Raw genomic sequence first — 17,830 nt, forward strand, 5'->3', positions numbered from 1 at the left:
TTAATACCTCAAGGGACTTCTGCATTTTATTTTAACCGATCTTAGTGTCCTCAGATCAGGCCCCAAAAGTACTGACAGCGCCCTCGACACTGAGAAACTATAAAAACAACAACAAGAAGGGAGTTAGATGAAGAGGTGCTGCCAATAGCCCCGCACCCACTGAGGAGACATGGGCGCTCCCACCTCTCCCGCCACACCCAGCCACCCTGCCACTAGGACGAAGCTCCTCAGGGAGAGCAAACAGCAGTGCTCCACAGCTGCTAAAGCAGCCTGAGCAACAGCTACCGCTCCCCAGGCAGCTATTTCGGAGAGCGACCGTCCCCTCCTCCTCTCCACCCTGCTCTCGAGGCCGCGCAGGCGCAGCCCACCCCGCCGAGCAGGTGAGGGCGCCCCATCCGCATGCGCGCCGGCCGACGACGGGGGGGGGCGGTGGCTTCGTTCTGCGCCTGCGCGCCCGGCCGTGCGCCGCTGTCTGCGCCCGGCGCATGCGCACTGGCGGCCTGTCAGCAGCTTCCCGAGGGGCGGGCTGCGGCCGGTAAGTGGCAGCCGCGGCGCCTTCAGCCCCCGCCGCTGGCCCTGTGCCAGCGCCCCGGCCGGTGAGCGCCGCCCTGCCGGCTCCTGCCGCCTCCTGCCGCCGTCTGTAGCCACCCGGCTCTGGCAACGGGAAGCGGAGTGGGGACGAGACGGGACGGGATGGGCTGGGCCGGGACGGGCCGGGCCGATCCGGGGAGCTCCTCGGGATGGTGAGGCCAAAGGGGGTGCCGAGGGGTCCTCCGGCGCGGCCGCCGTCTGAGGGCCGAGGCCGAAGGAGCTCGGTGTGGCGAGGCTGCAGCCTCGTCTGCGTGCCCGGGGAAGGTCTCCGGCCTTTGCTCAGCAGGAACGGGCACCGGCGTTGATGCAGATAATTCGGGTTGAGCCACCTCCGTGAGGAGCTGGACTGCGGGCGGAGCTGGGGCTGCCGCGGCTTCCTCCGAGCTTTGTTTTGAGGGGTTGTGCCCCAAACCTGGGGCCCAGAGGCTAGTTTCTGGACGGGGCAGGCGCCTCCCGCTGTGAGCGTGTGATCCCCGCTGGCTCCCTTCTCGGCTCCCGGCCGGAGCTTGATCAAGTGCTTGCAGCCCAAGCTTTTCCGAGGCTGCTGGGGACTTTCTTTTGTTCGCCTTTTTCAGTACTTTGCTCTGAAGATGTTTGTGGTTTTGGCTCGTAGCCTCTGTGTAAAGTTGACGTGGTTTCTTAAAGTTTGCTCCTCCTTTTGAATGGGTAGTAGTTGTGCAGCGACCTGTCTACGTCAGCAAGTTAGTATGTAATCGGTTAGGAGATTACAGTACACTGACTCCTAGTTTTGTTGATGAGGTGTGCTTAACGTGCCTGGGTACTGGCTGTGTCGGTTAAAGCTGTCGTAACTCTGTTGAATGTATTTAGAGTTGTTAATAAAGGTCGTAGTTCAGCATAAAGCTGTCTACTGTGGATACTATTTCCGTAGTAAATTCATATTTAAACATAACAATTTTTTTTTTTTTTTTTAAATTGTTGTTACAGTCCAGATAGATTGGAAATGGATTGGGCTAAACAAAACCAGAATACTAATTCAGAAGCATGAGTGGTAGGAATAGACACTGCACCTTGAGATGTAGAGCAGGCAGTCAAGCATTATTGGAGCTAAACAAGCTATTACTAGAGAAGTAATGGGTATGGTTGCACAGCTGAGGAGGTAAAGTAGGACATGACTCTAGAAATAATTCTGGAAGAAGTGTGTGCTTATGCATGTAACTTTTGAAGATACTAGAAATACAGATCTTGAGATATTGGATGAAGGAACTGGAGATGCAGACTTAAGGTCTTACAGACTAGCTCTTGGGCAAACCTTGCCTGGAATCTTTTTTAACCCTGATAAGTTCTAAAATGACTAATTCTATTAATGCTGTACTGAGCTTGTCTGGGATGGGGTTAACTCTTCATAGCAGCCCGTACGGGGCTGTGGTTTTGATTTGTGGCTAAAGCAGTGCTGATAACGCACCAGTGTTTTGGATGTTGCTGAAGAGTGCTTGCAGAGCGTCAAGGCCTTCGCTCTCTTCTACTCTGTCCTCCACTCCTTTGAATAGGCTGGGGATGGTCAAGAGGTTGGGAGAGAACACAGATGGGGCAGCTGACCCAAACTGTCCGAAGGGAATTTCCCTACCATATAATGTCATGCTCAGCAATAAAAGATGGGGTAGAGGAAGAAGAAGGGGGGTTTTTGGCTTCCAGGCTGGCTGTTGTTCAGAAAATGGGTTGGAGCATTAGTTTACCTATGGGAGGTGGTGAACAATTTCCTTTGCTTCACTTGTTTTTTGGTTTTTTGTTGGGGGGGTGTTTCCACTTTCCTTCACCTATCAAACCGTCTTTCTGTTGACCCATGAGTTTTCTTGCTTTTGCTCTTCCAGTTCTGCGCACTTGGCACAGTTCTTTATCAAGATTGCTATTCTGGTAAGATTAAGTGATGTGCTGGATATATGAATGCAGACTGCTTTGAAAGGAGGTATCTACTTTCAAGTAATAATACTGATATGAGAGAATATAATCTGTAGTTGTGGCAGCAGAACCTAAAATGTTCTGTTTGATTACAAGACTAAAGGCATAAAATGTTGGAAAGAATTTGGAAGGAATGTGGAACTCCAGATGTGTTCCCTGGAGTTCTGTGGACACTGTGTTCTTGCATCTTTGATGACTGAGATCCTCCCTGCTTTCTGTTAGTAGTTAGTGAAGCTTGAGAGAACAGGTCTAGTTTGATGGCCAGCAAATTTTATCTTTTCTGCATACTAGTTTGCCTACATGTTTTGACTTCACTAGAAATTCTGCTGGAGACTTAGGTGAAATACTCGATTAATTTTTCCCTGCATACCTACACCTCTGATGTACTGATACCCATGAGAAGAACTGAAAACAAGAGTAGGAAATGAAAAAATCATCCATCAGAAGTTGAAATGGAAGTGCTTTATAGTTAAGTCTCTGGGTTTAGAGCTTCTGCAGCTATGTGTCTCTCCATTTTGGTAGCAAATTTGACCTGTTGCTGCAGGGGGACTATGGTTCGGTCAGCTCCACCAGATCTGGATCAGGAAGAGTTAGGATTTTTGCTTGGAACTGCTACAAGATTGCTTTATGCTTGTCTCATTTGCCTTTTAATAGGCAAACCTACTCTAGGATTGGATAGAATCTGGTTTTTAAATGAAGATTTGCTGGTTTTTTGTTGTTTGGGGTTTTTTTGTTTTTTGTTTGTTTTTTTTTTTATACAAACTTACAGAGAGCAAGGTAAATGCAAAAACAGTAACCAGAGAACATTTCAGGTAAAAGGATGAAACAGAATTAAGTGATGTTAAATGTGATTCTTGTAGAATTCCGATTACTACTTTTTATAATGCGGTCTAATGGTATTTCTGTGAAGTTGCACTGCTTTTATTGCCAAAGTTAGTTTCTCTGGTTGTTAACTTTGAATTGACATGTATCCATCAAATGTAAAACTGTTTTCTAAAAATGTTTTATTTCTTTTCAGTACTGTTAAATTATGAAGGCATTTTGAGGTCCTAATCAACAATGGAGGAAACAGATAGGGAAGCAGTTGCAACAGCTGTTCAGAGAGTAGCGGGAATGCTCCAGCGTCCTGATCAGCTGGATAAAGTGGAGCAGTATCGCAGGAGGGAAGCTCGTAAGAAGGCTTCAGTAGAAGCTCGACTCAAGGTACAAAGTTTGATAAACCTGAGTGTTCGTGGTGCAGCATGAATGTACCTTCTTTTTCTTTTTCTCCTTCCCTTCTGTTTTTTGATTATACGTTTTCATCCAGATAGTTTTAAGCCATGGACTTTAATTTTTGCTCTGTGTCCAAAACAGAAACTTTGGATCCTGAAAGTAATGCAAACTAATGATGCACATCTTAATGAAATTTTATTCAAGCATTTCAAATGTTCTTATGTTCTGTAACTTTATCCATGGGCAGCTACCCTCATGCTGTGTAGCCTGTCAGCCAACAAACCTTTGTCTTAATCACTGAATACTGAACTTGTAACAAAATTGATGACTGCATCTGAAAAAGATAGTCTGACTTTTACATGGGTTTATGGATGATAGCTAAAATCTATCACATTCTAGTCTCCTGCAGAAGTGTACCCCATGATTTTCCCTCTCCTTCACATGTGTACATGGGAGCGTGCACATGCGTGCGCACACACACACAGACATGGCCTGAAATGTGGGTAAGGTCATCCTGTGTTTAGTGTCGACATGTTACTGAGTTCAGTGTTTTCTTCTTCCGTGGTACTCACTAGCCAACAGTCATTTTAGACCACTGTATTAAGTAATGGGAGTAGAGCCTTAGAAAAGTGTTTGGGAAAATATTTTTTGGTTTACCAGATCAAAATGGCTGGTATACACTGTATCTAATCTTGTATTTCAGAATAAGTTAATTTATTTTACAGCTGTTTAATGGCTTCTTCTTTGTGGGAGTCTGCATGAAGTAGAAGAGAGCCTATCTTCTTTCACAGTGAAAAAGTCTGTTAGCAAATTGCATGTTAATTTTTATCTGTAGCATAGAAACAGAAATTTTCCTGGTGACAGGGGCTGGGATTTTCAGATTTAAGGCAGGAAGCATGTAGTAGAGTCAGTTAATAATGGATCAGCTGTTTGGTTACTGTGATCTATTTATAATACATGAGCACTGTCATTTGCCTACTGGTTGCTTCTATAGACAGTGATAACTAAACATAACTAAGTTTTTTGAATGCCTAAATCCACTCTATAGCTAGTTTCCTTGTCATTTTCCTTAAGTTACCTTCACTTCAGTCATCTGTAGATGGTCAGAAATACCTGTTCCAAAAGGAAGTATAATACCCCTTAATCCATTCAGGATGCATTCCCGAAACAGGTGACAGTTAGTGATGCAATTGATAGCAAAGCAGTTTTTCCCATAAGAATTACTATAATGGCTGGGAGCACAGAGAGGATGTAAGAAATACTCCCGCTCTGTATTTAAGCTGTGTATATGTATGCTGTGGAAGATGGAGAGACAGAGTCATCAGGATCAGCAGCTGGAGGAGTGGCTGACTTGCCAGGTTGGGTGACTGTTGAAAAACCTCAACTGCTTCATCTATGTGATGGAACACATAGTAAATCTTTTAGTATGAACATATTGGTGCTTCTTTCTGACTGTATATGCTTTCATCTTTGTCATAATTTTCTTTAGATGAATCAAAATAATCAAGTCAATCAAGGGTGAAGAGTAGAAACCAGAGTAATAGTTGTGTGTCACTTACAGGGATGAAGCAGCAGAGATCTGGAATAGTGTTCTGTCCAAAAAACCAGCATCTTCTCTGGTTGGTTGTGCTACTCCTCTCTCTATATCATCTCCCAAATATTTAGTTATGTCCATTTCTTACATCCTTCTCTGCATTTCTTCCTGTGTTATGTAAATTCTTACAGGAAAAACTTCTTTGAAATATGTCAAACTCATCTGCTTTGTGTGTGAGGTGGATGGCAGTTAGCGAAGCAGTATTTTTAAGGATCTGTAGCAAAATTCTGAAATGATGGGTGGATAAGCACCAGCTAGCACTGTAGGGTGGTACTTCTGGGCTTTGCAGTCCAACATGTAGGTGAACAGCTGCTTGGACTCTATTCCAGAGCCTGACAAGTTAGCCATCTTCGTGCGCTTAGTCAATGGGAGAACTTAGGATTTGATTTTTCTCTCACCCTGAAGAAATACTGTATATGTATCCTAGGGGAGTTCCTAGGTCATGGGTTTTCCTGAGCATGAACATGCTTGAATCCTCTACCTTTTGATTCTTAGCTGCCATGCAATCATGAATTTGAGCCATAGAGCTCTGGGGAGACCAGGCAGCCAGCATCCCGGTTCCATGGCTTCATGTTGATGGCTGTCACTTGAAAAATAAAAATGAAGTTTTGAGCCCTGTTCCTAGGTTGAGTTGGTTTTGTTTTCATTTTTTTTTTAATACAGTGATGGTCAGTCCAATCTTAAGATGAACATGTATTCTAGGAAGCAAAGTCTGCAATGCTAGGACATGCTTCGCTCCCTGTCCCCTCACCCCCCTCCCTTGGCCCCAGCTGACTATTAGAACACAAACTGAAGGTGGATGGATGTCTGGTTTTAGGATTTTTCTTGGCTGTTTGTGTCAGTGACCAAGATTAGTGATTGTTTCTGTTAAACATAATCAAGTTTCTGCAAAAGTGAAATGGGCAAAAATTTGAATATGTAATACTTGGAAGATCTGCCTCAGAAGAAATTGAAATATCAAATCAGAAGTATTGAACATTTAATGATCATGTGATTTTTAAAACAGTTTATGGTCAGCTTCAGAAGATTGTGTTTGAGTAGCATAGTGAATGTTTGAGTATCCAAATTACTTCAGTTCCTGTAGGAGAAAAATGTGTTAATGCAGCAGTTCTATAGATAGATACTGTATAAAAATGCCTTACCACTGCTTAATTGTACCAAGTCTGACAGGAAAATACATTTTTATCAATAAAATCAGCATGTCATAATGTAAAAGTACATAAATAGCAGTAGTTTAAGAATCACTGCATTTTTCTGGGACTTTCCCAGTACATTTAAAACACAATAAATGTTGTTCACAGTTACCAGGATTTCCTCTTTGGCTTCTAGTATTATACAAAAAGTTCCATGACTGCCCAAGATTTTTGGCCTTAAAAGCATGGCAAAAAATGTGTTTTGAGCTTAGCAAAACCATTAGTGCCTCATTTCTTTACTGGTTATGTCAAGTCCTTGAGATAGGCAACTGAGTTTTTGCTGCATTGTCTTGCCTTTGGCTTGTCTTTTGAAGTCTGTTATTTCCAGTTATATTTTCTGCTCACCTCATTTAATCTTAGTCACATGTTTTTAAAAATACGTATATAAAAAACGTGCTGTGGATGTGATCTGATTTCTTTCGCACAGATATGCACTATAATGCACTTTTTGTAAGGTGCCTGCACCTTACAGACATGATATTTGGGACTAACAGCCTATTTGAAGAGTCATTGTTTCAAGTGTCACCTGTCACAACATATATAGATATATATCAATAACCTCTCTTTATGCCAAAATAATCTAGTAGTTGGATTGTTGGTCTGGTTGATGTTTCACAGTGTTGAAATTTTATTCAGTTTGAATTTTATTGTTTCTTATTTTGACTGGATATAGTTTTTTCTTTCAGGCATGACAAGCTGGAGGGTTTTTGGGTTTTTTTTTTTTTTTTTAGAACATTTCAGAATGTAAATTATTTTTTACAATATTTTCAGTTGCCAGTCAAAATTTGTAATTGCTTTAGTAAAATGCTTTGTGAATCTGTACATACCAAGCATTCTGTTGAAACATCAAGATCAGCTTTCTTCTGATATCCCCCTTTGAAATGAATTTATGAAGGAAACACAAAGAAATTTCATTCTGCTTTCCCATGGTCCTGGTTTAATATAGATTTATAAAGATGATGATTTATCTGCCTAAGCTCCTATGCTAGCTTTGTGGGTGAACCAGTTGTATCTAGGTCCTTTAAACTGAGGTACAACTTCAGAACTTAAAAAAAAAAAAAAAAAGTGCATGCACTTTCTCAATTTTAGGGTTTTTTTCCTCTGAAAATGTGAGATAATGAAACGAAAATTAATTCTTGAGAAATGTGAAAATATGGGACTTAAAATGATTATATGAATTTTTTTCTTTGTTTCTTTGTATTTAAGGCAGCAATCCAGTCACAGTTAGATGGAGTACGAACAGGTTTAAGTCAACTGCACAATGCACTGAATGATGTTAAGGACATTCAACAGTCTTTGATAGATGTCAATAAGGACTGGAGACAGAGCATCAACACCATCGAAAACCTCAAGGATGTTAAGGATGCCGTAGTGCAACATAGCCAACTGGCAGCTGCTGTAGAAAATCTCAAGAACATCTTTTCGGGTAATCTAATGTTCTTTATATAATCCATCACATACTGAAAGCACTTTAAAATGGTACTAACAGCTGTAAGGTTGTCAGGTAACGTTGAGAACTTTTAACATCACTAGAAGTGAAGAATGAAGGAAGAATCACCTACACGTCACGTTCAGGGAAGTAGCTGGTAACCGTTTAATATATTGAATCTAAATTGTGCTGCAAGAACTTCTAGTCTGGCCTATCTCATCATCAAACACAAGTCACAAAGAAGCTTCTTGCTAGTAATCAGTAGCAGCGATAACATGTTTAGTATAAAAGACTGAAATGGGCAAGCGACACGTGCAGAAAGAAAATTGGAAAAGATGTGGAATGTTACCGGTGAGTTGGGCATCTACAGCAAGCCTATTGGGTAAGAATAGTCCCAAATGATTTTAGGAAGCGAAAAAGTTTTGCAAAGGCAAAATATGAAACAGCAAGATCTCCAGTCAAAGACTCCCTGGCAGTCTTTCTCACACAACAGTTAGGAGCCTCAAGGATTTCCATTAATGTTACAAGCTAAGTATAAACTACCTGAAGTTCAGTTTTGACTGTGCACAGTCCTTGCTTCAGAATCAGGCAGCACAATTGTAGAAACCAACACATGCATAAAGAAATTATACATGGGAGACACTTCTTCCTTGCACAACTGTGAAGGTTTTCAAAATTAAGTAGGAGTAATGGGATATAATGGATACTGTAAAGATAAAATGGGATTACCTCTGTCCTTTTAAAATGCAGCCTTTTTGGTGCACATATCATTTCATCTTGAATCAGGGTGAATTCCTTGCCAGGACTTTTCTGCTTATAAGTAATTTTAAGAATTTTACCCTTATAATGGGGGCTAAACCGACCATACACCTTTGATTTTATCTCCTCTCCTGATAGTAATTCACAAAAAGTACCTATAAAGAAAAATTGTTTCCTGGTCATACCAGCTTGATTTGTTTAATCTCTGGGAGGGTGTGTCTAACTGCTAGAGTACCAAACTGGGATGTGGTGTGCAACTTAAAGAAAAAAAGAGTCATATTTACATGCAGTGTCTAGCAATGAAAAACAATGAACAACAAAATTCTGTATGTTCTAATGCTGAGTTATTTCGGGGATGTTTTCTTTTACGCTGCTGAATGCGATTGGGACAATAAGCCTGTTCTGACATTCTGAGAGGTTTTTAGTGTGAAGCATCTTCCCCCAGGATTGTTAAACAGAATAGCTGATGATAACTTCACTCTGAGCAAAACAAATGTTCTATAAACCAAGTGGTTTTCATCATGATTAATGGTTGTGTATAACTGTCTTTTCAAACCTTTTTTGGGGGTGCCAGTTTTGTCCCTAGCTGCCTTTTTTGTAGTGACAATTTTGCTGCTGAGATTTTCAGTTCTTTTCCCCACAAGATTCTAATTCTCTTCTATAGTATTCCTCAAATACTGGAAAATAATAAAGAAAAAAGATAGGTATTTAGCATAGGTAATTATCCGTGTTCTTCTCTGTGCCTTAGGCAAAAACTGGTTCTTCAAGAAGGAGGTAAAATTCAGTATTTGTTGTGTATATGCAACCTCAGGTTCAACAGGGTAAGTGACTTCTGGTCAGGCGAGTTACTTGCTTTCTTATACAAAAGGCTTTTACTGAAATTTGTTTCAGGGTAGACTTCCCTGGACTACTTTTTTTTTTTTAAGGGGAGAGCAAGAAAAAGAAAGGAAATTATGTTCTGTTGGCACTAGGATCTCTGTTTAGCCACTGATAAAAATGGAGCAGTATAGTTAATAAACTGTAAAGATAGATAGCATTTACTAGCAATTTTTTAATACTTCAAAGTAATTTCCTTTAAATGATTTCAAAAGAAATACTACAGCTGTTCTCCAGTTTGTTTCCTAGTGCTTTTATTGCACTGTATTTATTTTTTATATTTTGATTGTGTTGTTTTAATTTTTTTTTCTTCTTTTTTGCTCTTTCAGTCCCAGAGATAGTCAGGGAGACCCAAGATCTGATTGAGCGAGGGGAACTTCTGCAAGCTCATCGAAAACTGATGGATTTAGAGTGTTCTCGTGATAACCTGATGTATGAACAGTATCGCATGGACAGCAAAAACACACATGACATGAACCTCATCCATACATACTTTGGGGATATGCAGAAACTTTCTGAGGAGCTGGCAAAGCAACTTTGGATGGTGGTTCAAAGATCTCTCGTTACAGTCCGTCGAGATCCAACCTTGCTTGTTTCTGTTGTTAGGATAATTGAGAGGGAGGAGAAAATTGACAGGCGCATGTTAGACCGGAAAAAACAAACTGGGTTCATACCTCCTGGCAGACCAAAGAAGTGGAAAGAAAAAATGTTCAACATTTTGGAAAGAACTGTGAGCACACGAATTGAAGGCACTCAAGCAGATACTAGAGAATCTGACAAAATGTGGCTTGTACGCCATCTAGAAATCATACGTAAATATGTCCTTGATGACCTGCTCGTGGCTAAAACCCTGCTGGATCAATGTTTTCCTCCACAGTATGACATTTTCAACAAATTGTTAAACATGTACCATCAGGCTTTATCCACCCGCATGCAAGAGCTTGCTGCAGAGGATCTGGAAGCAAATGAGATTGTTAGCCTTCTCACTTGGGTTTTAAATACATACAAAAGGTAAGGTACCCTTGTCATTTCTCTTAGCAGTAGTTGAGAGTAAGTATACAAAACACCGTTTATGTGCTAATATTTGCATGTCTATTAATATATAAGAACTAAAACCAAAAGAGGAATAATTGTAAAGACCTTGCCGGGTTGATACTATGCATTTTACTTTTTAGGAATGGCTCTTTAAAGTTTGCTTGGGTTTTCTAATATGTGATTTTTTTAAATTTTTTTTATTTTTTTTTTAGTAGCTTTGTAAGCTTAAAGTTTTAATGCAGTTAAAGACCTGCTTGAAGCTACAGTCACCATGTATTTGCGTGCCAGTTTGGTGAAGTATTGGGAAGAGCAGAAGAGACTGAGAGCTCGTGTGTGACGTTTGTTGTTGGCCACAGCCCTAGAAGATTTGTATGGTTATTAACTTTCTATTGTTCTTTTTCGCAGGGGTTGGGACTGTTTCAGTGTTTCTTCACTACTGTTAAAAGAATGTAGTAACTTCCTTCAGGTTTTCTCTCAGAACTGTGTGGTGATTTATTTATTTAGAAGAACTCCTGCTTACAGGTTGCCTCCTGTGATGATGTTAAACTTTTTTCTTTTGAGTGGTGTGATTTGTTGGGATAACTTAAGCATTATGTCTTTTTTTTTTTCTTTTTTTTTTTTTCATCCTCCAGATAGAAACAGCCCAAGTGACAACTGTTTAGTTTCTGCTGGCATGTAGTTACTAGGGCAACTGATTTGTTTGGGAAGAAGTAATGCTAGCCTTTCAGTGGCTCATGACAGTGATCCTGTTCTCAATAGCTGGCATTGGCCCAGAGTCTGTGTTGTGTACACTTTTGCTGTCTTCAATTGTTCGATCTCACTAGTTCAACAGATTGGATACTTCATAGATTTAGAGTATAATACCATAAAGCAAATAGGTAGGAGATAATAGTGTTCTGCAGAATTTTTATAACCAGGTTTAAGACTCATTTTCTGTTTAGAACTCTGTGCTTTGCTCTCACTGTTCCTTGCAAGCAATCGGGAGCACCCACTAATGCATACTTACATACCTGTGCAGGGTATACAAGAGATGCAGTTGCTAGTAAGGGTACAGCTACTGATGAGTTAAAGGGGCTGAGTTCATTGGCCTTTTCTTCTTTGTTAATAGAAGGCCAGAGGAATAACTCCACAAGGAATGATAAACAGAAATATGTCAATCCCTCTATCTACAGGGGCATGGCCTAGGTGCCCAGGTTCTTCATTTATGTCCTCAGGCTGATACTCCAGAGAGACAATTCTTGGTCTTAAAATTGCCCTTCCCTCATGAAGTAGAGCAGATTGCTATTCAGTTAGACAATTCAAAGCTAAAATCTCTCGATCCATGTATTCTGTCATAGGAAAGGCAAAGGGGGGGAGCAAAGCTAGCATTGCATTTATTTACAAAGCAAACAAATCAAAAAGGGATCACACCTTCTAAAGTAGATTATGTGGCCTGTAGCACCTGGTGGCAAAATCTTTGAAAGGAAGTGAAACAGTGGGAGGGGTAGATAGGGAAATTAGAGGAAATATCTTGGGAAGAAATTAAGGCTTTGAGTTTCTATTCTAAAAAGAAGCCTGAGAGGGCAGTACAGTAATTGTATTCTTGTAGATTATCATCCTCTTTACAACAGTTTATTGTAATTAGTTGTTCTTTATGTTTGTAGTGGACAGTGGAAGAAGTAGTCAGCTCAGGCTTGTGAGTGAGAAAAGTGCTCAGACAGGATACTTGGAGAGCTTACCAAATCTCAGTCACTGGACATCTCTTAACAATACAATAAACAATTCTCTATAGGGATATGTGTATTATAAGCTGTGAAGGAGGACGGCCTACATGACATCATGAGACCTGTGTTTCTGTGATATTTCACCATCTGTTCGATGTTTGAAGAATAGCTTCTAAATTGTTGTTCCATTCCTTGTTCACTTCTGTGGGACACTGTATGATGGAAAATAGTTTTGTTCTTTCCACTTTATCTCTACTTCATTAAATGTAATTGAGCATAAGAAGGAACATATAAGTTTGTATTTGTATTTTCATATTACATCTGCGCTTCAAAACCAGCTGAGAAAATACTGACCAATTAAGAGAAGCATTGAGGGTTTTTTCTATGTAATGAATCGATAAGAAAGCCATGCATAGCTTCTGTTTATAGTATTTGCAAGATAGGAATTTTAAAATAATCTACTTTACTAGAGCATATCTTGGAAGCTGGTTTTAGAACTGTATTCAGCTCATAGCTGAGAAATAACATGATGCTCCATGTGGAATAATAGCCTTTCATACCTGAGTGGGATGCAGGTTTACTGTGCTAGATGTAGTTCTGGTTCATATTTAAGTCAGTGAGAGCTTTGGAAAGATACTGCTATTACTAAACCTGTACTGGGTTAGGACCAGGACTCTAATCCGTGTTTTAGGAAGAATTTAAGTTGTGTAAGATTCTGATGCCCATATTCATAACATCATTTTATCAGATAGTGATCAAGTGTTGACAGAACTGTTAGGAGAGTTCATTAACATTGTTATAGACGTCAACAGTCTTCACTCAAAGAAATGGTGCTATGTATCTAGCTGGATGCTGTCTCTAGATCGAGTACCTTTTTTTATAAGACAGAGCAGGACTGGTGGCTGTCACAGATGAAAATATTAACACAGTAATGATTTGGCAGCAAATCAAGATTTATTAATGAGTAGCAGCACTTAATCATTAACCAACTTAAGGATTTACAAAATAATGTAGGAAAATATGTTATGACTAAAATAGCAACTTAACTACAGATTCGAAAATGGCAAGATTCACACTAACTTACTATAAAGTATCTTACGTGTATATATATGTATATTCATAAACACAAGATTTGCAAACACAGACAGACAAAAGTATTTGGATCCAGGGAAATATGTATGTACCCACAGTCGTGAAGATAACTGTGTGTACCCAAACACATTGTTAGGTAGAGAGGTGGGTGAAAGAGAAGCTAGGCTACAGTTACAATTTCCCTCTTCTTGAGTTTAAATACTCACAATGCATCAGCGTTCCTCAACAGGCAATAATTGAGACTTGAGGGGGTCGACTTCACCCTGGCCTTCCGTTGGCTTTGACAGCAGACGGTACCTCGAAGATTTGATACTGGAGAGGTGTCCCAGCTCAGGGGAAATGCTGGTCACAGGCCCGCTGCAATCCAGGAGAGCTCACAGGGTCTCACTCAGGATCACTATTTATAGCGTCCAAGATAATTGACTTTCGTCAGCTACTTTTCCACTCCGGCCTAGCTCGAGTGATGAAATATTCTGGTGTTTTCCACCAATTGCACAGGCCAAGAATGTGATGGACGTGCAGTTCTGTTATTGTCCTCCCTCAGCCACATCCCAGGTACAGGTGTACCAGGCTGTCACGAGGTTACAGCCGTTCCCAAGTGACAAGGAGAGCAGGAGCCAGGCTCGTCAAAGAGGCGCCTTAACGTGCTGATTCACTGCTGTTTGCAGTCCATACTGCCTTGGGTTGGTGTGTGGCCCAGGAGGGGGTTGAAATTGCACCAAGCGGCCCAGCAAGGAGGTGGGGGAGAAACTGCACCACCACAGTGGCAAGCCTGGCACAGGAGACAGAATAGAAGTCTTCTAAAGTGTTAGTTTCCAGATAATACAATTCTGGTTGAAATTCCAACTTGATTATAAACTTCCTGTTGAAGGGAAGTAATGCTTCCCTATGTTTAGAAGTCTCCTGACGCTTCTGAGAGGGTTGGCTTATCAATTCCTTTCCTCCAGACACTTGAGTTGTGACAATCAGGAAAGAGAACTTGTGTATAGGAGGAATTTTTGTCTTTGGGGGCTAGAGGGAGGAGCCTGTGATCTTTGTTTTGGGGTTTCAGTTGATAAGCTTTGAGAAAGGTATAATGTCTCTGTGGCCTTGTGAAGTAGAGATAGTGATGATATAATGAGGCTAGAAATATTTTCTAATATGGCACAGTGCCATAAACAGCTTCTCACATTTCCCCTGAATAAGTCCTAGAGCAGGTCCTGCTATGATGTGTATTCTTTATCTAAACACCAAGAGAATGGAATTCAGTTTTCTGAATAGCTTGAACCCCTTAAAATACCTCTAATCTCTTTTCTTACAGGCTTAGGAAGATGCTACAAATGTAAAGTGTTTAGTTACGGTAGCTTTTATGGTTTAAAAGACAAAAATTTTGGTTTTTAAGTAGTTAGCCACAGTATAGGTTTTTTTAGTGCTTTGATTTTTTTTTTTTTTTTTCCATGATGTGGAAGCACCACTGTGCTGACTCACTGCATGTACCCAGAGAACAACTTTAACTTGCAGAAATATACAAACCGAACACTTAAGAAATTTTTTTTATTTGCTATTTGTTTTTTATAGTTACTGCTGCAAATATAGAATCTGTGGCTTCTTTCTGAACTAGAAATGGAATGTGAAACAATGATTGAGTATATTTCCATCAACTGTTAATAAAACACTCTCTGAAGAGTGTGGTTTTGAGTTATTGATTTGTTTGAGCATGAAATATTGAGTTCTTGCTATGTTGTGCTTTGGCATAGCTTTGTTTTTTTTTTTAGTTACACAAGCAACTCATTATATAATCTGATAAATTATAGATGCAAAATATCACTGTAAGTATTAATTTTATATAATTCTTGTCCAGATATTTTTGAGGGTTGGTCTAGTTTCTTTTTAATCCTATAAAACCAGGAATTTTCCTTTGCAAGCAAGTATAGCTAATGGTGCTGTTATAACACAGTACCCATGAAGTGCATTTTTGATTTAGCATCCAGGATGCTGCCTTCTCTTATATTAGGTGTATTCTCTGCCAATATAGGAAGTATTGGTAGATTTTCTTTTAGTATATTGGAGCTTTGATGTGGATGTGATACAAGTAGCACACCAGAAGCTCTTTGAGAAACTCTGAGCAGGTTATTTTGTCCTTTTCACTGATCTTTACCATTCTGAAATTCAGAATGTGTAAGTCTGTCTGTCATCACCTCTCAAATTTAAGAGACAGATAAAAATGTCCCCTATTAAGAGGCCACAGGTTGAACCAGTTGGCTTTTATTCAGTCTTAAGCAATTGCTACTTCTCGAACATAAAAATTAGAAACACGTGAAAGGGTTGAATGTCTCTAACATTTTTTTTAATATATGCTGGACTATAGCTTTTACATCCTGTTTTTTATATAATTTTATATTCCTTGTAAATGCATGTATTGTTGCAGTTACTATTAAGAACTTTTTGAAACTTACAGATACTGGAAAATTGCCCCTTATGGTGGTCATACAAAAAAAGCTGCATAGTTTTTAACTTTTCCTCTTTTTTTCTTTTTTTACTAATCTGCAATGTCTTTTTTTTTCTTTAAACTTAGTACAGAGATGATGGGAAATTCAGAACTGTCTCCTGAAGTGGATGTAAATTCTCTGAATCCTCTGATTTCACAAAATGTGGTAGACCAGCTTCTCAGCAAGTATATGTCAACACTTACTGTGAGTACTAATAATGCAAAGGCACCTGCGGCTGAGTTTATAGCTGCATTAGTGCCTCAGTGGTGTTCCTTGATCAGAGGAAACGTATGTGACAAATGTGAACTTCTTATCATTACTTCTAGAAATTTTCCTATGCTACGTGTAGGTTTTTTTATGAAGTTATAATCAGATGATTTTATAGATGTAAATCATGACATTTCAAGGAATAATTATGCTTTAAAGACTGTATTAATCATATTTTATTAGAAAGGAAGGAATTCCAGTGTGTTTATGTCTAAATTCACAGTGCTAGTATGTTAGGTATTACTATACTTAAAAGCCACTGAATGCAGCTTGGTCCCTATAGTATCTTCATCAACATTTGATACAGATGTGATCTTTTCAAGGTAATCAGGATGTTCATGTTTGCCAGTTTGATTCTTTTAACAGTCTTTTTCCTTTCATGCCTGTTGACTGCATCATTTCCTTTTGTGGATGCCATTTCAAGTGCATCTTAAATATAAAGACATTGCTTCTTGGTTAGTTTAAGAGTCGCTGGAAATTGGTCAACTACATGGCAAAGGAATCAGTATGCGATTGTCAGGTTTTTAAATGTATTTTTTTTGAAAGATTCATTGTTGATTGCCTCTGAGACTGGATATTGGGGTATTTGTAAGAAAAGCAAGTTCAGAGTTCCACTGTTCAATTGAATTCCTATTCCTCCTAATTTTAGGAGCTTTGCCAAGCAGAGGAGGAAAATTTTTTGCTTTTTTGGATGTGTCAACTACTAAAGTATGTCCAGCAACTACTTGGACTTGATACTTATCACAATAATATGAACTGATCTTACGTCTCAAGGCAGTTGCCAGTAGAGGCTCTGCTTCACATTAGCTTTACTAGGACTTTTATGCAAGTTTATTTTTCTGCACTTACTTTTAGGACAAAAACCCATTAGCTTGTTTTCTCAAACTACTTCTGGCTTGACTCAGAAAATGCCTTTGAATTAATTTTGTCCCCTTTTAAGATGAAAAAATATATCTATATCAGTTTTTCAGAAATGTTTTTCACCTGCTTACTGAAAAATATAATAGAACATTATTGTGAGCAAGGCTGCTACTCTGTTAAACAGAGAGTGGTTTTCTTCTGCTGGTTTTGACTTTTGGCTGGATCTTCTTTTTAAGGCAGAAAATACTGAAATTGCCTATTTGTTTTATTGGATTCAGCCTGATCTCATTTTCTGCACATCCCCACTTACACTTCTTAGTTATTTCTTTTGATGTTGTGTTTAAAACTGTTTATAAATAAAATATAACTAATTCAGTTTGGCTAAATGTAAGTATTTCCTAATTGTGACTATAGACTTAAATATTGATGTTTAAGTATATAAAAATGTCTCATTTTCATAAGAAATAAAATGCTAATAGTATTTTTTCCAAGCACCTAAGCTTGAAAAAAATTTCTTGTAAATGATGATCTTAAGGTGAAAAATGTTGATGTTCCCTGGGCTGCTGGCTTAAAAGATCAATTAGTCTTTGCAAATCATATCTCATGAGAGCAATTCTATGCTTATGAGGAAAAAAGATACATCGTTTCATGTAATTGAAGATGGTACTTTCTGTACTTAGCAGATACAGCACTTGACAGGCCACTCACTGTAGTCAAAAAGAGAAGAAAATTATGTGTCTGTGTTTAGTCAACAGCCTTTCTTGTGCAGGAAGACTGTAGAGCTTTCAGTTTCTTCCTTTATCATAGCTGCTGATAGGAGTTTTGACCAAAAG

General features: G+C 39.4%; 1 protein-coding gene across 2 annotated transcripts in view; it reads left to right on the forward strand.

Moving 5' to 3' along the window:
• Positions 1 to 472: 472 nt before the first annotated feature.
• Positions 473 to 17,830, forward strand: part of EXOC3 (exocyst complex component 3) — a 28,763-nt gene continuing 11,405 nt past the window's right edge. The window contains exons 1-5 of one of the 2 annotated variants that reach the window (XM_074876338.1): positions 473 to 535; positions 3,527 to 3,711; positions 7,714 to 7,933; positions 9,901 to 10,582; positions 15,956 to 16,073. In XM_074876338.1, the coding sequence (XP_074732439.1) occupies positions 3,568 to 3,711; positions 7,714 to 7,933; positions 9,901 to 10,582; positions 15,956 to 16,073 (1,164 nt within the window). In that variant the 5' untranslated portion in view covers positions 473 to 535; positions 3,527 to 3,567. Of the gene's footprint in view, positions 536 to 592; positions 744 to 3,526; positions 3,712 to 7,713; positions 7,934 to 9,900; positions 10,583 to 15,955; positions 16,074 to 17,830 lie in introns of those variants that run through there. The other variant, XM_074876348.1, reaches the window with a different exon arrangement.

This window comes from Strix uralensis, chromosome 1 (genome assembly GCF_047716275.1).
Source record: "Strix uralensis isolate ZFMK-TIS-50842 chromosome 1, bStrUra1, whole genome shotgun sequence".
Taxonomy (NCBI): Eukaryota; Metazoa; Chordata; class Aves; order Strigiformes; family Strigidae; genus Strix; species Strix uralensis.